Raw genomic sequence first — 24,312 nt, 5'->3', positions numbered from 1 at the left:
GGCTAACTCAGGGTTCTGGAAGCCCAGAATGAGAAAGCTAGTAGTTCTCAACAACCATACCTTACAGAAGGTCTGGTCTTTAGTTTCCAGCCACAGCTGGAAGAGTGCAGCTAACTCCTTTTCATTATCTTGGGACTGGCCTATTAGAACAAAAAGGCAAAAAATAATAATATGATCTAAGGATATGACCTGAGGATGCCACTTCCTCCTTACTTACACTATCTACACCTGGACCTGTAGCGATGGTCCTGTACACACAATACCCCTCTGCCTGGACATCCACAGGCAGAATGAAACTGGACCCCTGTCTGACACCACTCACAGAAATTAACTTGAAATTAACTGGAAGGGACTAAACACTCACCTTGCTGGATTAACTTGAAGGGTCCGGATGGACATCCGGATGGACAGTCCAGCCAGCACCCTAACTCCTCAGTCGCGTGACCTCAGGGGCCTCCTGCCCCCACTCCAGACTCTCACTCCCACTATCACAACTGGACCTTGTCATTCCCCCAAATGGGACTCTTCAAAATGCCTAATCCAGTTTCTCAACCCTGGCTATGCCTAAGAATCACCTGGAAACTTTTAAAAATGCCAAGGCTCGGGCCCCACTCAACCAATCAATCAGAACCCCTGTGGGTAAGGCCCAGGCACCAGCGTTTTTAAAAAGCTACCCAACTGGCGGCAGCACACGGCCAGGACTGGGAACCTTCAACTAACCGCGCATCCCCCTCTCTGGCCGCAGCAGCCTCCCCTCCTCTCCCCGCTGTCTACCCTCGCCCACCAAAACGTTACCTGGACTCCACCGCACTGCTGGTCCAGACACCCCACTTTCCGGCCCCCTCAGCCCCTCCCTTCACACTCCCCCCACTCGGCGAGGGCCCACGCCTGTCACTTCAACGACATGCCGAGCAACACAGCAATACCTAACACCTGTCCCTTCCGTCTCTGCATCACTTCTGTCGTCTCTGCATCACTTCTGTCGAGCAAAGCTCACATCCTAAACCAGCCATATTCTCCACTCGGGCAGCTGCCGGCTGCCAAAGACAAGGCCCACAGACAGGCAGAGAACACCTCTACCAATGAGCGGACAGCCACCGTCACTGGCCCTCAATCTGCCGGCGAGCCCCGCGCCAGCCGGCCTCCCTGCCCGCTGGACAGCAACTGCCCCCCACTTCTCCACCGCCCTTCCCGCGCACAGTAGGCCTCCCACCTCCCACAGAAAGCCACAGACACACCCCCTCAACTCCCCAAGGCGCAACCCAGCAGCCACGGCTCCTCCTCCACCCGGACAGATGTGCTGCCTCCTGCCACCTGAGGCCAGCCCCTGCCCCCAGGAATTCACCCTGTGACAGGTGTCCCCTCCTCTCCTGTCCCTTAAGTCCTCTCCTGGACACAAGCCCTGCTTCCTCTGCTCCCCTCTGCCACCAAACCTCTAGAAAGCACTGTCCACACTCACTGTCTCTTTAACCAGGGGGACTGGGAAACGTTTTCCTGCCTGCAGGAAAGGGGGCCTGATCGGTAGCACGTGCAGACCTCTGCGGTGTACGTGAAGGTCAGCAAACCACTTCTGGAAACAAAGTTTTGTGGCCATTTGTTTACACCCTGTCTCTGGCTGCTGTGCACAGGGCAGAGTTGAGTAGTCGCAGCGGAAAGCATCTGGCCCACAGGCTTGAGACACTTATTACCTGGTCCTATTAGGGCAGCCTCCCGTGGCCGATTCTCCGCCACCAGCCGGACAGGTGGGAAGAGCTGCAGACAGCTCACGAGCGGCCTCACCTCACCTCTGCCTGCAACCGGCATCACCCCACTAAGGAATCACTCCTCTAAGGGAGCCATCATTTCTTCCATGTCCACAAATCCAGTCTTGACCTTCCTGAACCTTAGGAACAATGAAGGTTAATGACCACTCCCCACCTCCTGACTCTCAGACCTCACAGCTTCCACCTGACTCTGCGGTCACTGCCTCTCCAGTGTCCCCACTCAGCCTCTGCCACCTCGGAGCTTATCGAGGCTTAGTCCCAGGCCCTCTTTCCTCCTCATTCTCCCCATGCCTTTGACTTCGCTTACTGTACATGTGCCCACAGCTTTCTACCCTGACTGTGGGTCTGGACTCTAAACCCACTGCCTACTTAACATGTCCACTTCAACACCCCAAAGGCAGCTCAAGGCAGCATGTGCACAACTACACTCACGCGCCTCACCCTCACCCAGGCCTGGACGCCCTCCCCAGCTGCCTACGTCGATGGCAGACCCCCATCCGCCAGGTACAAATCTAGCAGAAGTGACACCTGACTGCCCTCTTCCTTCACTCGCCACACCCAATCCACAACCACATCCTCCGGCTTTTACCACCTAAAGCTCCCAAATTCATGCATCCTCTCTACCCAGGTGCAACATCCTCTCTGCGCAGGCCTGTGTGATCTCCGCGGGAACCATCCCTGAGTCACTGACCCACACGGCTCCCCCCGTGGGGAGCCGCCTCCCCTCCGCCTGCCTGGCTCATCTCTAGTCGTTGTTAAGACCGCTGCTCAAACGACCTTCCCCAGGAAGGCCCTCCTGGACTCCACAGGCATGCCACACCAATGCCTCCTTACAAACGCCCACCCCTACTGGCACTTTTCCCTTACAGAATGGCTAAGTTTGTCATTTCATTCGAATGAGTATTTGTTCCCCAAACAAACTCCACGAGGGGAGCACGCTGTCTACCTCACAAACCATTACACCCCTGGCACCTAACAGTGCCTGACACCTAGAAGGTTAATCCATGTTGTAAGCAATGAACGCATCCATCACTTCCACAACCTTCTCTCCATGTTTCTCTTCATAGACCACTGGACAGAGTGGAAAAAGGTTTGTCCATTTCCACAGGAAATCAACACTGAACCTTCCTCTCATCACCAAGTTATTTCAGGTACATATGTTACTACAACTTACACAGTAAGTGGAACTTCACAAATTTATAAGAAAAAGAACCTGTTCTTTAGAAGTAGCTTACTGAGGGCTGCCCAACACATTATCCTCAATAGCAAAACCCATTTTAGGAAAGAAAAACAATCATATTACTACAAATTAACCTAAAACCACAGATATGGTTGACATAAATGTAGGTGCTACTGTAAAACATCCCACAGATTTCAATTCAGCCAGCCCCAGAGTGCAGCAGAACTGAAGGGCAATGCCACCTCAGCCAACTCCAACGGGGGTGAACTCAGACCCTGAGAATTTCTTGAAGGACTCTTTTACTGAGCAAAATAAGGTTTAATATTGCCTTTTTCAACATTCTCCTGGCACACACTGACTGGAAGGCACAAGCAGCTCGGGGAGAAAACGAGAGAAAGAGAACCTACTATGACAGGTAGGTGACGTGCATTACTCACCAAGCAACTTCCACTGCTGGGTTTTCTCTTTGAAGCCAACAAATGGAGAGAAGCTGGAAGGTACAGCTGCAAGAAATGGATCCCATGAACAAGCCACACAGGTCAGAGCGATTGCTAAACTCAGAATAACTGACACCCCTGAGCTCCGAGATAACTTCTGTATGTTAATGGTGTATCAGGACAGCAGAGACCTCCAAGGCACGGCATCGCATCATGCAAAGCCACAACGGATGTAACCAGTAAAGTTGCAGTCTACTATGAGAATTAGACAAAGCGGGGTAAATACTGGGCCCTACAAAACAAAGTACCTTACCACGGCTTTCTCCAGCAAGATACTGCAGGGCTGGTAACACCAACTCTGCCCAGTTGGGGGCCGCAGAGAACCAGCTATTGAGGGAGCTGGCTGGAGATGACTGCCAGTCCAAAACTCGCTCCTCTAGCTGAGGGAGAGTAAAGGCAAAACCCGGTTAGATTTCTATTCCACGCCAGCAATTCCAAGGCTGTGCCAGAACGAACTGGCTATGTCTATCCAGTCTGCTCAAGTCACAAAGCAAGTCAGCTGTGGAGCTTCGCAGGGAACCCAGAGCTGAAGATTTCTACAATCTGAAACTGCTACACACTTGGCTTTTCCAAAATTCTTACCATAGGAAGGCTAGCCTGCCCCTCCAGCAACAAGATCTCCAAGAGAAGAGAGAAGAAGCTGGAAGATATTTCATTGATTCCAAGGCAAGGCTTGAGGTCTTCGAGAGGCCTAATGAGGGAAGAAAAATATAAGAACCACCAAAAAGGGCTTCCCTGGTGGTGCAGTGGTTAAGAATCCATCTGCCAATGCAGGGGACACGGGTTCAAGCCCTGGTCCTGGAAGATCCCACATGCCGTGGAGCAACTAAGCCCGTGCGCCACAGCTACTGAGCCTGTGCTCTAGAGCCCGCAAGCCACAACTACTGAGCCCGTGCGCCACAACTACTGAAGCCTGCGCACCTAGAGCCCGTGCTGCGCAACAAGAGAAGCCACCGCAATGAGAAGCCCGTGCACTGCAAGGAAGAGTAGCCCCCGCTCACCGCAACTAGAGAAAGCCCACACGCAGCAACGAAGACCCAACACAGCCAAAAATAAATTAAAAAAAAAAAAAAGAACCACCCAAAAGACCAAGAACACATGCCTAGGTTGCTTTAGGTCCTCCAAGCCTCCTAGCCGTCGTAAAAAAGCTCAGTGAAAGCCCACACCATACACGTTCCCCAGCAGGACCCCTGGGACCTAGGGCTCTCAAGAAGCACCAGCTCTGGGGACAGCCCTGAGCCATGACCCCTGTTGCTCACTTACTCCTCCTTGATAGCAGGTATAGCCAGTGGAGACGGTGCCTGTGAGAGGGGTGGCAGACCTTCAGTACCGCTTAGGGGTTCCGCCAGATCCTCTGCCTCTGATTTGATCATTTTTATTTTCTTCTTCTTCCTTTCCTCTTTTTCCTTAACCTTTTTTTTAAGGACAGCCAAGTCATATAGGGCTGGGGAAAAAAAGCAACTCAAGTCATAGAACTGCAATTTCTACATCAGGAAATGAGGAGTCTTATCTGTATATTATTTTCCCAAGGCCCACCAGCAAAAGAAAGAAAAGTCTCAGTAATAAGGCATATAGTTTCATTTTGATTTTTTTTTAAACCAAACTCAATGAGTGCTTTAAAGAGTCAATGATCCATCGTACTGATTTTATATTCACTCTCCACCTACAAATCCATGAGGCAATAACGATATAAAGGCTATCAGCAAGAAGGATGCTGTGAGGATGCTGTGGTTTCCTTTCCTTTTGCAATACGTAGAGAGGCCTGTGTAATCTAACACCACAGTCGATGGCCACCTACAGAGGACGTCACTTACCTGCTAGAGAGCCCTTCCTGCCGGCATTTACTCGAGTCATGATGTCATTGAGAGTCAGGTCCCCCGTCAAAAGGTCTGGGTGATCCTAGACGTGATATTCAGAGATTTGTTATGGAGGTCTGAAAGAGGAGCTCAAACTGTTGATTTTCTCAATTTACAGATAAAACTAGATGTTACGTGTACTTGAGGAAATTGTGTTGAATTTAAAACGTACAGAGATAAAAACTATTGCTCTTCATAATGGGGCAGGGGAGAACTGAGTTCCAATCCTTCATGTGTGGCATTTAGTTTATAAAGCTCTTTTGCGTTCCTTATCTTATATGCTCTTCAAACAGTCTTGCTAAGTGGTATTTTACAAAGACTGAAAACGGGATTCAGAGAAGTTAAGGGATTTGCCCGACATCACAGTAAGTGGAAAAGAGAGAGACAGAACTCGGTTCTAACCCCAACATGAGACTCTTCCCATCTCATCACTCTGCCTTGATGAACTGACTTTCCTTCCTCCACCATGATCTCTGGCTCAGCGTTACCTCCATTTGGTGGAGCAAAGGAATAGCAACGTAAAACGTGGGAAAAGCACAGGCTCTGACACTTGGCTCTGACACTTACTGGCCGTCAGGCGTCAGACAAGCTCCCTGGCCTCTCCAAGCCCTGCTAAACGGACAAAAGGATTCACACAGCAGTGTCGTCCTAAAGACTGGATCAGACACGGCGGTAAGCGTGCCTTATAAAGTCAAAGCATCTATCTTCTCCACATATCTTTAGTGTTACTGGGCCTCCCATGCTGCTCCTGTCCCCTAACAAGGATAAGAAAGGGGACTAATAACGTAGTGACTCCCTGTATCATCCCAGGATAGCTGACCCGGGGAATTAGACTGAAAACCTACTGACCACCCCCTCCAATCTTACTGGTTGGTGTTTCCGCTTCTCATGGTGCTTCTTTAGCATTATCTTCAGGTCACTGTCCCCCAGTTCTATTTTATCTGAGAGAAAAGGAACCAAACCACATGGACAGTCATTCATTTCCACAATGCTCAAATTCACATCTTTCTGGTCACTTGTAATATTTGAAAGTAAGTTATTTTCCGAGTTTCCCTTCTGACCTGTGTACTACAAGTACCAACAATCTTCGAACAGTCACAGGCTCAACTCTGCAGCTTTTCTGTACACTCGTCAATAACAATGACCTCGGTATTCAGCTGCTCCTAAAACACCTAGAAGTTTCTTAACATTCTTCTTTGACTCCTATCCCAACTAAAAATAGTCTCTAATTTCACAGACATGCCAAGAAACTGCTGTGCCTCTGGTTACCCCTTTTGTTCTATTATTAAATTATCCCTTAGTATTATCTTGGGGGTTTTTTTTGGTTGTTTTTGTTTGTTTTGGGGCTGCACTGGGCAGCATGTGGGATCTTAGTTCCCCAACCAGGGACCGAACCCGAGCCCCCTGCAGTGGAAGCATGGAGTCTTAACCACTGGGCCGCCAGGGAAGTCCTGATACTGTTATTTTAAGACTCTGCTTTCTTGAGGCCAAAATGCCGGCTGATAAGCTCCTAAGAGAAAATTTCAAAACAAAGTACAGAAGGCCAGCTGGCCTACCTACCTGCGAAGAAGTGGAGCTACACGAAAGCTTCCCCAGGTCTCCTCATTCTAAGGAACACCGCTCTGCTTTCCTGGCAGGCAGAACCCAGTCTCCCACCCCGAGGCAGTCCTCAGATCCACGCCGAGCCCCACTCACCTGCAGTCTTCATGTCCGTGGTGGAGAGCGTGGGCACCACCCTGAGGGGCACTGCAGGGCTAGGAGAGTGTGCTGGAGAGCTCGGGAGCCATGAGCTGAGATCTGCAAAAGAAAAGTTTTCTTGTAAATCCAACCTGCCTGTGGACTCCAGCAGGGCAAACACGGTAAGTGGCTCTTTGGGCTCAAGAAGGCTAAGCCAACAAGAGGGAGGCCAGGCTCCACCACTGCTTCCTGACCCTTCCCCAGACGGACTGCAGCACTTGAGTCAGTGCAACGGCTCTTCCAGGAGGAGAGACTTCAACTGTGGCGGGTCACCTGCAGAGGTCACAGTCACTATTACTCTCCTGTGGGGAGAGTGGTTCTCTCGAGCAGCCGACTGGACCAGAGCACCTGCTGGGAGGGCCCCGCGTGTGCCTGAACGCCAAGGGCGGTGAGGTGTGCAGTCACAGCCACCCAACGGCTCTGAGCGTCACCACGTGCCCAGACAAACCACAGGGATGGCTTCCTCGCGGGGAAATGGCTACCATGGCCTCCAACCAGAGAAGCAGCTGCAGGTGCGGACCGATGAGATACAGGTGGTGCGGGCACGGAGGACACATACCCTCCTCGTCCGATGACAGGGCCGAGTCCCCACACTCCTCCTTCACTTCCCGCAAGACCTTCAGGTAGCGCTGCTGGGTGCGCCACTCCCGCTCCTCGGGGGTGCAGGACGGTGAGGGGCGCTTCTGCCGGGAGGGGAGGGCAGGACCACTCCGCCGGGCCATCTCCAGGAGGTCCTGGGAGAGATCAGATGGGATGGGGGCACGGCCTCAGCCACAGCTTGTCCTGACACGCTCCCCGAGCCTACGCTTTCTTCTCTTCTTTGTTAGCAAGCTCAGTTCCCTCCTTCAAAATAAAAGGGGCCTGTGCTGATTATGACGGAAAATCCCCAATCTGAGTGCTGCGCTGCTCCATCGAGAACGAATACTTACACCAGACCCCTAAGAATATCCATACCGAAGCTTAAAGAACCACTAAGAGCCAGAACCACTCTGCCCCAAGGCATCCCAAGGCTGGCCCAGACCCAGAGCCGCTGAGCCTGGCACCCATCAGGCATCCGAACATGAACTGGAGGGCAAGCTGCTTCTCCTGCACAACCCACCACGGACCTGAAAGCTACCTCTTTTTCTGGGTAAATACAGAAGCTACAATATTTCATCAATTTTAAGATGTATCCTTTTGTTCCTGTTCTAACGTATCTGAAATCAGGATGCATCTTAAAACGTATCATAAGAAGGAAGGATGCACTTGGTCGTGTCGGGGCTCGATGGGCAGCTTCCTTCCTCAGTGGTATCTTTTGTTCTTGCCCCTGATCCGCCCCTTTGGGTCACCAGGTGTGAGTCCCACGCAGCTCCCAGGGGCACTTACGCTCCGCGAGGCCAGGATCTGCTTCAGCAGCCGGTGGAAGTACTGCTGCTGGGAGCTGAGGTAGCGTTTGTACTGCGACCGGAAGCACAGCTGCCTATACTTGACCACCTCGGGGTTGAAGTGTCCGTCTGCAAAGAACAGGCACAGCCATGCACATCTGTCAGCCACCCATCAGCGAGGGCTGGAGAGGCGGCCAGCTCTGCACCGATGGGAGGACAGTGTGGGGAAAGGGGAGCCTACGGTCCAGGAGGAGAGACAGAAAGCACATAAGCCAGTACTCGACTCTCTGACGTGCCGCCAGGAAACCAACCTAAAACAACCGAAGAGAGCAAGAAGAGAGACATGAGGAAAAGAGCCCCTAAGGAGGCGACATAAAATGAGGCCCAATCAAAGCACCTGTGGGAAAACGTCAACAACTGATAAACATAGGTAAGTTTTATGGATGTGCATCATACGTATTGGTTATCAACTTTTCTATATGTTTAAAAAATTTATCGGGAGGAAAATTAAGTAAGTAGGAATTTTTAAAATAAAAATAAGGAAAAGGCAGAAGAAACAGCATGCGCTAAGGCAGGCCCTGAAGCAAGGAAGAACGTGCCCACTCCAACCCCTGAAGAGATGTTGGTGTGAGGAAAGCAGAGGGGCTTAGCTGAGGAGGGGCTGAGATGACCTGTGAAACTGGGCAGACGCCACACCACACAGAAACCACAGCACAGTCTGGACTTTATCCTGAGTGCAGTGGAAATCAGCTGAAGGGTTTAAAGCAGGAGAATAACAAGGCCGAGAGCAAAAGAGAAAGAAGAAAACCACTTCAGTGATCTAGGAGAGGAACGACAGTGGCCTGGTCGGACCTCTCCCTCCATACCCAGGGTAGAGCCAAGGCGCCAGGAGGCCTGCAGGGCCCTTCCTTGTGGGTCCCACGTATCGCGGCCTCATCCTCCACCAGCCTCCCTTTTGCTCACTCCGCCGCAGCCCACGCTGTTTCCTGAAGTACCGTACTTTTCGCAAAGCCTTTGTCCTTCAGGTCCCCTCTGCCTTTTCGCAGAGGCTTTGTCCTTCAGGTCCCCTCTGCCTGCAAGGCTTCCTACTAACACCCAGTACTTCACGGCTTGCTCGTCGCGCCTTCACTGAGTCTCTGTCCAAACGCACCTCCACAGAGAAGCCCTGCCCAACTACCACCTCTGAACCAGATCCTTCCCGTCACTTCCAGTCCCATTACCCTTCCTCACTCTTTACAGTGCGTGATACCAACAAACGCTTGTCTATTACCTTGTTTTCCCCTATTAGAATGTAAGGTCATGACTGTATCTCCAGAACCTTGAAGAATAGCTGGAACATATTAGCTGATCAGTGGGCAGTGGTTATGTGAATGGCAGTAGAAAGATTTCAGATATATTTCGAGGGAGAAAGATTAGACCTGCTGTTAGTTTGGATGCTGGGGCAGGAAGGCGAGCATGGTACCTAGATCACTGGACACAAGCAACTCGTACCACTGCGGGAGCTGCGATGACAGAGGTCCGTTTTGGAATATTAGATTTGAGCAGGTTGCTACAAAGTGAACTAAGGGGAAAGATGGAAAAGCTAACCTCAGAAGGCTAAAATGAGGCATTGAAGTACATGGTGTTTCCTTTTTTTTTTTTTTTTTTAATTCCAACCACTTTAATGATTCCGAGGTAACGAGCAACAGCAAACACTTAGAACGGGACCTGACAAGGAACTGTCACCATATAAGGAGGGCCTTGCATATATTAACTCACTTCATCTTCACAACCCCCCCACAAAGAAGGTACTACTGCATCCTCATTTTACTGAAGAGCCTGAAGCATGGAGAAACTAAATAACTTGCGCAAGGTTACACAGCTAATAAAAGGGGAAATCAGGTCTGAACCCGGGCATTCGAGCTCCAGAGCCGCTCCTAGCCACCGCATTACGCTGCCTGTTGCAGGGAAATAAGGAATCTGACCTTCAAGAAAAGAGGCAAGAGTTCAATGCTACTGACACTGATATATAGAAATTGGATGAAAATTCTACTTCTTTGCCTCTGCACTTCTCCAAAGTTACCCTCCTTCAGTCTTTAGTTCCCCCCACCAAGATAGCCAAATGCTCTATTAAAATAATATTTTGAGGGCTTCCCTGGTGGTGCAGTGGTTGAGGTCCACCTGCCGATGCAGGGGACACGGGTTCGTGCCCCGGTCCGGGGGGATCCCACGTGCCGCGGAGCGGCTGGGCCCATGAGCCATGGCCGCTGTGCCTGCGCGTCCGGAGCCTGTGCTCTGCAGTGGGAGAGGCCACAGCAGTGAGAGGCCCATGAACCACACACACAAAAAAACATTTCGAGGGACTTCCTGGTGGCGCAGTGGTTAAGAATCTGCCTGCCAGTGCAGGGGACATGGGTTCAAGCCCTGGTCCGGGAAGATCCAACATGCCACGGAGCAGCTAAACCTGTGCACCACGCTACTGAGCCTGTGCACTAGAGCCCATGAGCCACAACTACTGAGCCCTTGTGCCACAACTACTGAAGCCCATGTGCCTAGAGCCCATGCTCTGCAACAAGAGAAGCCACCACAATGAGAAGCCCATGCACCGCAACGAACAGTAGCTCCCGTTTGCTGCAACTAGAGAAAGCCCGTGTGCAGCAATGAAGACCCAATGCAGCCAAAAATAAATTTATTTAAAAAAAAATAAATAACATTTTGAGTACATCAACTTAAAGAAAATATATTATTAAAATTAAACTGCTTTTACTATTCTTAATGTGGGTACTGGAAATTTTTTTTTTTTTTTTTTTTTTTTTTTTTTTTTTTTTTTTTTTTTTTTTTTTTTTTTTTTTTTTGCGGGTACGCGGGCCTCTCACTGCTATGGCCTCTCCCGTTGCGGAGCACAGGCTCCGGATGTGCAGGCTCAGCAGCCATGGCTCATGGGCCCAGCCGCTCCGCGGCACATGGGATCCTCCCCGACCGGGCACGAACCCGCGTGCCCTGCATCGACAGGCGGACTCTCAACCACTGCGCCACCAGGGAAGCCCCGGTACTGGAAATTTTTTAATTGAACGTGTGGCTCACGTAAGATTTCTATTGGCGGCACTGGGCCAGAGAGCAGCGGCAAGAGAGACTGCAGCACCAAGAGAAGTCGGTAAACCGGGGGCAACAGAGCCTGGTAGGCTGTGAAGTTTATTCCAAGTGAAGGCAATTGGTAAACACTCTGAAAAGCAAAGTTTTGAGATGCTCACGCTGGTGGCTGTGTGGAGATGGCGGCTAGAGCAGCCCCGGCAAGAGCCCCTAGAGAAGAGCTGGTGGGTGAGAGCAGGCAGGCGGGGAGGGAGAGGGGGCCTAATGGCAGGAGCAGAGGCAGGAATAGCGAGCGGATGAGGGCTCAGCAGAGAGAGGGGTGCGGGGAGGGCGTCTGAGGCACAGGAGGAAGCCAGGACAGGGAGGGCCACAGCTGCAAAGGGGGCGAGTCGCATGATGGAGGTCAAGGCATCAAATGCTACAAACAGGCTAAGGAGAGAACAGAAAAGCCATATGCTGGTTTGCAAATTACACATTCACTGAAAAGAAATGGAGCAGAGGAAGATGCAAGCACTGAAACAACTAGCAAAACAGGAATACGGACCACACATTAGATAACAATATGTCACTGTTAAATTTTATACTGAAATACAGAATTTAAGTACAGAATTTAAATTAAATACAGTATTTTCTATATTTCTGAATTTGATCATTTCTGGTTACTTAAGAGAATGTTTTTGTTCTTCAAAGATGAATGCTGAAAAATTAGGAGTCTTAGGTCTGCAATACTCTCACGTGGTTCAGCCAAAATAAAAATAGTGGTAATAAGTACAATATTGAGAAGAAAAAAAATGTGGCAAAATATTCATAGTTGGTGAACCTGGTAAGGAGTATGCGGGTGTCAATTATAAATTCTTGTAACTTTTCTGTAGGTTTGAAATTTAAAATTTAGAAAGTCGAAGGTGTTGGCAGGCATAGGGAACAGCCACCAGCGGACGGCGGCTAGGGATGCCTTTCAGGAAGTTTGGAGAAAAGGGAAAATGACAGAGGACAACGAAGGGGACAGATGGTTAAGGACTTTTTTAGTGTGAGACCCTTGACCACATCTACAGGCTGAAAAAGGAGTGGAGTAAGTACACATGGTAGAATGGTTAACTGAGAAACGAGGTCCCAGAGGACATAAAACATGAGAGGATCAAGAGCAGAGGTTAACCTTAAACAGACGGAAAATATCCTTCCTCCGAGACAAGTAAAAGTAGGTCAGGAGGGAAACGACTACAGTGTGCTGTGGGGAGGCTGGAAGTGGGAAGCTGGAACTCAGGACGACAACTCTTTCCTGTAGGAAAAAAGTCAAGGGAGCTCAACAAGCACTTGGAACTTATTTATGGAAAAGGTGAGTTTTTAAAACAACCAGAAAAGATAAGCAAAAATAAAAGCACCCCGAAAGCAACGCCAGCTCAGTCAAGACGCATGACCACAATAACCGTGGTAACGCAACTGTCCTCATCACCGCAGGACCTGAAACATGACACCGGACATCGCAGAACTCCTGCCTTGCATTTCTCGTTTGCATCCTTACCTGACCATCACATTGCTTTGGAAGGAAACGTGCCAGCGTTACAGATACGGCCCTGATACGGCCTCTACTACCAACCAGGCCTACCAGCTTATCCCACCTGAGACCCTGGCTTCAGTGACATAAAACACTGGCCAACCAGAAGGGAAATCCTCCTTAATGATCCACCAAAGGAGGGAATGCTCATTTTAAACCTTAAGATAATGTGGGTTGAAATGATAAGCTTATTCCCTCCAGTCTTTTTGCAGCTGTCAAGCTGTCCAGTTTCACAAACTCAAGATGGGCTATCTTTCAGGGCCTCCAGCCAAAGCAAAGTCACCCCAGAAAGTGGGAAGGGAAGAAGCGTCCTCTGCTCCTCTCCACTGGACAGAGAGCAAACTGTGACTGAAGAGTGGCCCCAAACCATTCTGGAATCCCCAGTGTAATGACCGGTTCAGGCAAGGGTCAGTGGATGCTAAAACCGCTGGGTAAAACAAATGCTCTCGGAAAATTAGATTATCACATGGTCCCTAAATATCACCCTACAGATTGCTTCTTAATTATAGGGGGAAAAAGGTGCCCTTACAGTCAGTAGCTCTGGCAGATACCACAGAGCCAAGTGATCAAAAGCCTCCCTACCAATAACGCAAGAATGACATCACATATCCTGAGTGGAGGGATGAGAAAGAAATGACATTTCCCATCTCCTTTCTTGGCAAAATGTTTAACCCAAAACTAATTATGAGGAAGCAAGACGACAACTCCCCAGAAAGCAAGACATTTTACAATTCAAGTGTCCTGGGCTCTTCACAAGTGTATTTTGAAAGACAAGGAAAAAAAGGCAGAGGGCCCTAGATTCAGGGAGCTGAGAGACAGAAGATCCAAACACAACACATGAATCTTGAGTGGATCCTGGATTTAAAAGCCAACTGAGTGGTGCTGGGAAAACTAGACAGCTACATGTAAAAGTATAAAATTAGAACACTCCCTAACACCATACACAAAAATAAACTCAAAATGGATTAAAGACCTAAATGTAAGGCCAGACACTATCAAACTCTCAGAGGAAAAAAAAACATAGGCAGAACACTCTATGACATAAATCACAGCAAGATCCTTTCTGACCCACCTCCTAGAGAAATGGAAATAAAAACAAAAATAAACAAACGGGACCTAATGAAACTTCAAAGCTTTTGCACAGCAAATGAAACCATAAACAAGACCAAAAGACAACCCTCAGAATGGGAGAAAATATTTGCAAATGAAGCAACTGACAAAGGATTAATCTCCAAAATTTACAAGCAGCTCATGCAGCTCAATATCAAAAAAACAAACAACCCAATCCAAAAATGGGCAGAAGACCTAAATAGACATTTCTCCAAAGAAGATATACAGACTGCCAACAAACACATGAAAGAATGCTCAACATCATTAATCATTAGAGAAATGCACATCAAAACTACAGTGAGATATCATCTCACACCGGTCAGAATGGCCATCATCAAAAAATCTAGAAACAATGAATGCTGGAGAGGGTGTGGAGAAAAGGGAACACTCTTGCACTGCTGGTGGGAATGTAAATTGATACAGCCACTATGGAGAACAGTACGGAGGTTCCTTAAAAAACTAAAAATAGAACTACCATACGACCCAGCAATCCCACTCCTGGGCATATACCCTGAGAAAACCATAATTCAAAGAGTCATGTACCAAAATGTTCACTGCAGCTCTATTTACAATAGCCAGGACATGGAAGCAACCTAAGTGTCCATCAACAGATGAATGGATAAAGAAGATGTGGCACATATATACAATGGAATATTACTCGCCATAAAAAGAAACGAAATTGAGTTATTTGTAGTGAGGTGGATGGACCTAGAGTCTGTCATACAGAGTGAAGAAAGTCAGAAAGAGAAAAACAAATACAGTATGCTAACACATATACATGGAATCTAAGGGGAAAAAAAAGGTCATGAAGAACCTAGGGGTAAGATGGGAATAAAGACACAGACCTACTAGAGAATGGACTTCAGGATACGGGGAGGGGGAAGGGTAAGCTGTGACAAAGTGAGAGAGTGGCATGGACGTATATACACTACCAAACGTAAAACAGACAGCCAGTGGGAAGCAGCCGCATAGCACAGGGAGATCAGCTCGGTGCTTTGTGACCACCTAGAGGGGTGGGATAGGGAGGGTGGGAGGGAGGGAGACGCAAGAGGGAAGAGATATGGGAACATATGTATATGTATAAATGATTCACTTTGTTATAAAGCAGAAACTAACACAGCATTGTAAAGCAATTATACTCCAATAAAGATGTTAAAAATAAATAAATAAATAAAAGCCAATCTGACATTGGGAACAACTGAGAAAATCTGAATACGGGATATTCTAGGCTATTACTTGTTCAATGTAAAGTTCCTTGGGGGTGAATTTAAGACTGTGATTATGTGGAAGGATGTCTTTGCTAAGAGGTACATAAACGCTGAGGTGCTTGGTGGTAAAGTGTCAGGTTTTCTGCAGAAAAAATATGTGTATGTGCATCACACACACATACATCCATGTGATAAACCAAATGGTAAACTGTTTTTAATAATTTTTGAAGACCAGTCATAATGGGTGCCTCTAAGATGCTAATAATGTTTTACTTCTTGATCTGGGTGGTGGTTACACAGCTGAGTTCATATAACACATCAATGAGCAATATAATTACGATATATGTTTCCTATGTAAGTTAAAAATATTTAAAAAAAAAAAAAAAAGAATGGCCTAGGCAGCAAAGTGTTGCATGAAAGCACCTGGAGTCAGTGTCTATACATAAAAATAAAATAAAACGAAGAAAGGAGTACGCACAGAAGTGGGTGTGTTCCCACCTTCCAGTCCTCTCAAAACAAGAATGCTGAGCTACACACCTCGGAAAAGCTTCTGGGCGATGTGCAGAGGGTTTCCGAAGCGGAAGTTCTCCCCACGGAACAGGGCGAGGATGAGCTCATCCTGCTGCTCAGTACTGTCCTCAGGAAAGCGGGGCAGAAACTGCTGGAGGTGCTCGCGCTGCGAGGCGCTCAGTACTTCCTGCCACGTTGAGAAGCTGACTACGTCAAAGAAGATCTCGGGCTGGGAGAATCAGGAAAAGCAGGAGGAAAGTGAGCAAGAAAAAAAATGAAGTTTTTTGTGTATAAGTGGATAACACATGCATAACATAAAATCTACCATTTTGTCCATTTTTGTGTATGGCTCAGTGGCATTAAGTACAATCACAAAGTTGTGCAAAAATCACCGTCATCCAAGTTTTTACGTTTTTTAAACAAACGAAAATTCCACTGATCTTTACTCAATTCTCAAAACTTGAGAGGTCAGGGCCTCCGTGGTGGCGCAGTGCTGAGGAATCCGCCTGCCAATGCAGGGGACACGGGTTCGAGCCCTGGCCCGGGAAGATCCCACATGCCGTGGAGCAGCTAAGCCTGTGCGCCACAACTACTGAGCCCACGTGCCTAGAGCCCGTGCTCCACAACAAGAGAAGCCACCGCAATGAGAAGCCCGCACTCCATAAGGAAGAGCAGCCCCCGCTCGCTACAGCTAGAGAAAGCCCACGCACAGCAACAAACACCCAACACAGCCAAAAATAAAATAAACAAATAAATAAACTTAAAAAAAAACTTGAGAGATCTGTTGGGAATTCCCTGATGGTCCAGTGGTTACGACTTCACTGCCGGGGCTCAAATTCAATCCCTGGTCGGGGAACTAGGATCCCATGTGCTACAAGACAACTAAGCCCACGTGCTGCAACTACTGAGCCTGCCCATTCTAGAGCCTGCGCACCAGAACAGAAGAGCCTGCATGCTGAAACGAAGGTCTTGCGTGCCACCACTAAGACCCGATGCAGCCAAATAAATAAATATTTTAAAAAATAAATAAATGAAATAAAAAAAAGAGTTCAGGCAACGTCTGGCTAGCTCAACAACAGGGAGGGAAAGGGAAGCAGCAGAGAAAGGAGCAAAGGACCTATAAGCATGTCAAGTACTTGTGACCTTATCCTAAGGACAATGGGAGCCACCGAAGGGTTTAAGCAGGAGAGAACCCAGAAACCAGCCACCTGCCAGGCGTCTCAGCAAGCAGGCACCAAAGCTCCTCTGGCTCCCTGGCCAAGATCTCCCCCTGCAAACCTGTTTCTGCATACCACTTGATTCCTGGCAGCTCAGTGTCTGGGATAAAGTAGGTACTTCAATAAAACAAGTGTTTGCTGGCTGAATGAATGACATGAAGAGGTTTACTTGAAAGAGCATGCAAAGAAAACATGAATGGGAAAGATAATACACCAAGTTCAGTACCTGTTACTTCGGGTAGGAGAGGGAATAATGGCAAAACAGTGGCTTTAATTTTATCTACAATTTTTGACACATTATGAAAGAAAAATCTGAACCAAATATAACTAAATGAAATTATCTCCCCAAACTGAATGATGCACAGATGTTCACCATATGATACTCTACGCCTGTCCATATGTTTGAACTATGGCAAAATAAACAAGATGATAAACACGTTTCAGCATACCTGGTGCCTTGCACATAATAAGCACTAAATAAATGCCACCATAATAATCATGATGACTGCCTGTGAAAAGTGGTCAAAAGCACAATATTAATGCTATCCCAGGGAAGGTACTATTAACTGACTAGCAAGTTGGTTACCTTATGGACAGAGATAATATGTTTGTGCTTTGTTTCATGATTCACAACATGGGTAAACATTCTAATGTAAAGGTATACACAATTCTGCCCTTAAATATAAAACTTTTGCTAACTGCTGAAAATTATCTTGTCAAAATATGGCATATGTCATTATCGAGTTACATGTTATTAAACACGCAGAATGTAGCTTATACTTTCTTCCTTAATCATACTATTAAACAGACTTAAACGTAAAAAAAAGATCACTCTGGTTGCAATGTAGAAAATCACAAAGAAGGGAGCACAAAAGATTGAAAACTTGCAGAGCGTGGAAAAGGCTGAGAGGAACTGCTAGAAAGAAAAAGATGGTGCCGCTGTCACTACTCACATCCTCCAGAAGGTCCTCGGGCAGACTAACCCTAGTGCCCCCCAGGAGGCAGTCCTCCATGATCCGCGTGCCGTGGCCAACTCCACACGGGCCCAGCTCCAAGGGATCCGTCAGCATATGGTCCAAGGAATCCATTGCTTATGTTCCACGGGTAGCCTAGACAAATAAATGCAGTCAGACCTCGAGACAGAAAGGCAGAAGTCCCAGGGATCTGTTGATACTAACGCTCTTTCACAAAATATTCTGGCCCAGAACATATTCAATCTCAGATCTATTCTACCTTATCCATACACCCTAACGACAGCTAAAGAGCTCTTCTCCCTCCCTTCCACCACTGCACCCTCATCTGAATTTCAGATCTTAGCCAGTAGGTCTCTCGTTACTCAGAATACTTCTACAGTGACTCCCCAATCTATAGAATTTCTTATACCTTCATTTTACACAGGAGCACAACGAGACTCAAAGATTAAATAACTAGATCACGGTCCATAATTTAGACTTCCTAGGCCAATAATCTCTCACTCTAATATAATTTTTTTTTTTTAGCAAGTAATTCTTTGTTGTTCCTTCACAAAAGAAATTTCACTCAAAATCCACAGAGTAGTAAAATTCAGACAGTAACACTAAGTTATTTAATGAGGGCCTGTTAAGTGCCAGGCCTTTCATACACCTGATTTAATTCTTATAAATGTGCAAGATAGGGTTATGACATCTTTTCCACAGATACCAAAACCTAGGATCAAAATAGATAAGCAACTTGCCCAACCCCAGAGGTAGGACTGAAACTCAAGTCGGCATGACTGGCAAACCCATGTTCTTAACACTACATACAATACCTCCTGGATAAACCCTCAGTTTAAATCAGGAAAAGCAAGCATCTTAATATGACTTTATCAGTCCGCATAAACCCTGGAGGATCCAAGCACCTGACCAGGACAGCCAGCAAAGTCAGCGGCGAACCCACTTTAGTTGGTCCAGCTGATACTTATAACCATGTAGATGAAATGCTATTTTTCTCCTTCCTGTAACAACTAAACATTGCTGGCTACCTTTAGAAAAGTACATAGGAAAACTTTTTCAGAGAGCATCTCATAAGGCTGATGGCTGGAATCAGGTGCACAGCTGAAGCCACAGTTAACAGGGCCACAGGGAGGCTGAACTCACCCACTCCATAAACATTTGCTAAAACCATTCTTTCTCTCTGATTTCTACCAAATAGAAAGGAGGAAAAAAAAAAAAAACACACATTTAACAGTTAAACACCAAACTCCTAGCCTCATCTCAGTGACTTTGGGCAAATCTTACCTCACGGGCTGTCAATTTCCTTATCTATATAAGATGAAGGAGAGCTGGGCGCGGTCCTCTCTACCGTTATTTCCAATCCTGCAATGAATAACCTCCAGGTGGATGCATTTATATAACTTCACGTAGTCACGTAATGACTTCTCATCCCGAAACTGTCAAATGATAAAGAGCAGACTTGTAATACTACTACTAAAATAAGCACGTTTGCACTAATTATTTCAAGTGATCTGGAAGAGATGTCAGATCTACGTAAAGGTACAGTGGAAAGATTAGTGTTCAAAGCAGCTGCGTTGTCGCCAAGCAACTGTGTCCCATCACCCTTCAGCACATGATGAACTACTGCATCCTGAAACACCCCTGGTGCCTAAATAACTGACGGCAGGTAAGAAAGCACATGGCATTTGCATTTAACAAAACTTTTAAAAAGAAAAAAAGTGTAGATGCAACCTGATGCTCAGAATAAAGTCCTCTTTATAGCCAGAAGTGGCACAGAAGAGGGTAACAGCTGCAAAGCCAGTGTTTTACCTGACTCTCAGGAGGATCACCTGTTTCACAACTTGCTCACAAGTTTCTTCAATTAGCTTCACTTCAATTCACTTCAATTAGTGAACGTGTAGCTAAATTTAAGCTATTCGAGTGGCAACCTGTGCCCTGCTACTATTCTGAAGAGGATCTCAAAACACAAAAAGCAGGCAGCTTCCAAAGGGCTGAAAACCGGAAGCCAAGGACTTCTAAGTCTTGCAGCGTCCTGGACCAAAGAGGTCCATCTTTACTAGACCGGGAAGGCCTCTCCCAACGGCCTTTCCTCTGCACCTGGGATAACCTTCCCTCCTGGACCCTCCCCAACTCAGAAGCCAAACCCCAGACTCCTTCCGGAGCAACCGCCGGCTCCAAACTGCAAACCCCTCCCTAGCCGGCCTCTCACAAGCCCGAGGCCCGGGTCCCGCCCCGCTAAACCGCACCTCCGCGCCCACAGCCCCTCCCCCAACACCGTGCCTAACTCTAACCCCCACCCACCCGGGCCACCCGCCTCCCGACACGCCCGCTCCCCTGTCCCGTGCCCACAGAAGCAGCGACCCTCGGAGACCCAGACTCTCGCTCGCTCCTTCCCTCCGCTCCCCGGCAACACTTTAACCCTTTCACCGCCCCAGCCCGGCCTTACCTGCGCCGCCGGCGCTGGTCTCCGAACCCGCTGCTCTCCTCGGCCCGCGGGTTCCCTGACGCGCTCGCTCCCGCAAGGCGTGTCGGTGCGTGCACGCTCCGGGCTCGGGCGGCGGAAGGGGCGGGGATTGAGGGGCGGGGCCTGAGCTGCATGGGGCGGGGTCTGGAAGTGCCGGGGGCGGAGAGGGGCAGGGCGGGGCGGGGCTCGCGGGGCCTAACCTAGAGAGGCGTGAGCCCGCCGAGCTGGGCCTTGGGTTGCAGTTTGTAGGCGTCTCGTTGGTCTCACCTGGCGTAGAAGCTTCCGGAGGGTGGTGTCGCTAGTCACCTGGCCGCGAATTGAGTCTCCGGAGCCCATGAGTGAGTGAATGCCGTTTTATTAGCTAACGTTTGCATATCTCATAGCCTGCTCCAGGCACTAGGCTGCGCACTCTCTATCATTGTCTTTGTACCAAAGCCGTGTGCACTATTAGTTCCCATTTTGAGATTTCTCGAGTTTCGTTGAGGAGAATGCGAACCACAGCCTGTGCCCCGCAACCCACCCGGGCGTGGCCCCACTTCTCTCTCCCGTCTCTCTCCGGTCCCTGGACCCTCGACGTCCAGAAAGACAGTACACACATCGAAGAAACACATTTTCTTATTAATCTTCCTCTCGTTAAGAATCTAGGCCGCTTTCTACTTATAAACTAGGTTTTACTTAGAACCGCTTCAAACTTCTTTCACAGCTACTTCCAACCTGTAGTGCAGAGAGCATCCTGAGTTCTCTCCACTAAATGGAAACATGTCAGTCAAGCTGGTGTTCCTCCCTGGTTGGCAAATAGTGGTTTCCAAATAAAGCCAATCGCTCTTCCCGAGCTGGCTGAGTGCCTGCCCCTAGTTCCTGTTAGATTGTTGGGAGGGGTCTCGAATTAGAAACCACCAAGTAAAAGGGGAGGGGAACATCATTCCATATTACCATCTATAAATTCCCTGACCTTATGTCTCTGACCACACCAGAGTGAACCAAAGAGTCAAAACAATGTAAGTTGTATTATTAAAAAAAAAAAAAAGTAATGATCTCAGAAGCTCTTGTAACTTGTACACATACAAACAAGAAAGATGTTTATTAAAAAAAAATATTTATTAATTTTTACACCTGCTGAGTAGCACAAGACTATTAACACTATAACTCACTGAATGTACAGTAAATGTTCACATTTAAATAACAGGATAGGGTCAACATTTTCAACCTGTGGGTCAGCTTCAGCATCTCATGAAGTGCTTTTTAGACCTACATTATCTTAAGAGTTTTTTGAAAGGCTAATTCCAAGTCAGAAAACAATTCCAGAATATCAAAACAATAGGTTTCTCCGGAATAACAGGAATTTTACAGGATGAAATATCTGTTTATGTGGGCACAAATGAAACAGTAAAAATGTAAAATCTCTATGTAACCTACTCCAAAATGCTCACACTGCACTGATCCAAGTCTACAGTGCCAGTGTGTCTTAGGCGAGGCCACAGTATAAACATTGGCTACAGACATTTTTTCCAAATTGGGTCTTCAGATGGCTTATAATCTGCCATCTCTTCAAATCCAAGTCCTTTTGAAAAGCCATTACCTTAGAATAAATATACAGAATACCTGATCTTAAAGCAATGTTGTTTGGCTTGACTGCCACACCTGCATCTCTGGTTGATAATATACAAATTAGTTTTAGAGTCGTATTCCACATAAGGACAAAAAAACAAAAGGGAAAAAAAAGAACTTAGATGGGAAAGAAACAGAGGTCTTCCGCAATCCTTTTTCTCTTCTGTGTATTTTAAAACTTGAAATAACTGGCATAAAATGAACATTCCATTCAGTGATAGTTTTCCATTTTAATCAGTAAGTTATTCCTGAGGGGAGGGAGGAGTACCTTGCTGGTTCAAATTTAAAAGGAACCAACAGGACCAAATTTAAGTTATAAAAACTAAACTGGACCTTTGGGAAAGTCTAATATGCTTTACCTAGCAAGTCTCTCTAGACTGGACACTAGGATATTTATAATCATCGCATTGTAGGACTTTGGGACTCAAAAATCTCTATATTGTGACACAGAGTCAATATTTTCTATTGAAAACATCAGCATTACCTCTGTTACCAAAGATATAGAGTCCATTTTCATTTTCAACACAATTACCAAGTAACTCTCAAGTTCTCTTAGTGCCTAAATTGTCAGGGATAACTAAATGAATGAGGTCTCAAGAATAAAGTCTACATATTAGTAAAGTTACTTCACAGAATTGTTTACTTTTCAAAAAGGTATCTTTACCATAAAGAAGCTACTATATACTTCTTAATTTATAGAACCAGTTTTTACCCAGAAATGTCAATAAAATAAATTATTTAACTTCATTTGAAACTGAAGGTAGGTCTTTCTGTTCTGTAATGATAAATTCTACCATGCCATAATTATTCTAAAAATGTATTAGTATGTCACAAAAAGTTGTTAAAGTACATACTGATTTCTGCAGTGTTTCATGTGCACAACTGGAATGTACAGTAAAAAGAAGGGAAATGTTTTCCCCATTGAATTCATAGCTAATAAGACTCCCAAACAGGAACAATGATAAGAAAAGCTATCACTGAGGCAGTTTTTCTCCCTCTCCCAACTGACAATGTAATATTAAGACTGGATTCCTTCCAGATCCCTTATAATTACTCTAACGTATTATACGTGCTCCCCACATTTTTATTTTTCCCCTAGGTGTGAAGTTAGTCATCTTACCAAAAGGTCCAGATGGATTGCAATACATTTAAAGTGGAAAGTGTTAAGCAATAAGGAGGACCACCTTTCCATCCAACCTGAAAGAATGTTCATTTTAAGACAGCATTAGAAGTACTAAAATACACTGCATGCTGTGAGCGAGGGTTGCAGGTACACCTAGTACGAGCAAGGATTCACCCTTTACCAATGAGTGGTAAATGGATCCTGAAAGGCAGGACAAGGTCTCAGTGCTTTTTACGCTCTATATAGTTGTTTTAGTACCAATACTGTCGTCTCCAATACCTCCTTCTTCATACAAGTACAACCAGAGGATGGGAGGCCAACCTGTAACCTGGGAGTCTAAATTCTGTTGACACCAAGCATCCTTTTCTTGTACAGGGAGTCCACAGTTGTGGAGTAATAAAGTAAGATCGATCAGAACATGAGGTTCTGGCCCAGTCCACTGAGGGCCAGGGTCTGTGGAAAGCACTACCAATAGCCCAACAACGGTTTTCCAAAAGAGGCAAGTTTTTTAAAAATCAGCAATAAGAAAAATTTAGGTAACAGTTTTTCCTTCACACCATCACTGATGAAACCTTTGCTTCATCATTTTAATTTTCATATTCAGTGGGCTCCCTCTGTTAAGTTACCGAGAATGCAAACTCACAGGATGAAGCAATTGTGACCTAATACACGCCCATAAAATGCACCTTCACCTTTGGTGCCATGGCTTGGAATCAACAAGTCCAGTGGCCATGGACTTGGCACATCCTTTATCCACCTTTGGTACAAACACAATACACTGCTTAATATTTCCACAAAGGAAAAGTAAGGCTTATCTATGTGTTAAAAAACCAACTCAAGAGCAAGGCAAGGTTTCTCTGTCTTGAAATCTACTTTCCCCTGAAAGATCTCCATTCCTTGGCAGAAACTCCTAGGGTTTGAAGAGTCCATTTGGTAAAGATGACCTTGATAAAATAAGCCCCAGTGTATGTATAAGCATCAAAACCGTGATTTCCAAACTCTTGAGTGACAAATCTTAAAAAAGAGTTCTAAGTGTCAGAAGCTTCCAGATGTTCCAGACATATGAATAAGAAAAGACAT

The 24,312-nt window shown here is 46.8% G+C and overlaps 1 protein-coding gene across 2 annotated transcripts in view; it reads right to left on the bottom strand.

Annotated features, from left to right (window-relative positions):
• Positions 1 to 18,184, bottom strand: part of NFRKB (nuclear factor related to kappaB binding protein) — a 33,738-nt gene extending 15,554 nt beyond the window's left edge. The window contains exons 1-12 of one of the 2 annotated variants that reach the window (XM_007456589.1): positions 18,017 to 18,184; positions 15,874 to 16,075; positions 8,399 to 8,526; positions 7,593 to 7,767; positions 6,992 to 7,129; positions 6,164 to 6,237; positions 5,255 to 5,339; positions 4,704 to 4,884; positions 4,023 to 4,131; positions 3,694 to 3,820; positions 3,381 to 3,446; positions 61 to 140 (exon numbers count right to left, since the gene is read on the bottom strand). In XM_007456589.1, coding sequence (XP_007456651.1) covers positions 61 to 140; positions 3,381 to 3,446; positions 3,694 to 3,820; positions 4,023 to 4,131; positions 4,704 to 4,884; positions 5,255 to 5,339; positions 6,164 to 6,237; positions 6,992 to 7,129; positions 7,593 to 7,767; positions 8,399 to 8,526; positions 15,874 to 16,075; positions 18,017 to 18,151 — 1,500 coding nt within the window. In that variant the 5' untranslated portion in view covers positions 18,152 to 18,184. The remainder of the gene's footprint in view (positions 1 to 60; positions 141 to 3,380; positions 3,447 to 3,693; positions 3,821 to 4,022; positions 4,132 to 4,703; positions 4,885 to 5,254; positions 5,340 to 6,163; positions 6,238 to 6,991; positions 7,130 to 7,592; positions 7,768 to 8,398; positions 8,527 to 15,873; positions 16,076 to 18,016) is intronic. The other variant, XM_007456588.1, reaches the window with a different exon arrangement.
• Between the last annotated feature and the right edge of the window lie 6,128 nt (positions 18,185 to 24,312).

This window comes from Lipotes vexillifer, unplaced genomic scaffold (assembly GCF_000442215.2).
Source record: "Lipotes vexillifer unplaced genomic scaffold, Lipotes_vexillifer_v1.1 scaffold583, whole genome shotgun sequence".
NCBI lineage: Eukaryota > Metazoa > Chordata > Mammalia > Artiodactyla > Lipotidae > Lipotes > Lipotes vexillifer.
The sequence above is the reverse complement of the archived record's forward strand: the minus strand, read 5'-3'. Positions and strand labels throughout refer to the sequence as shown.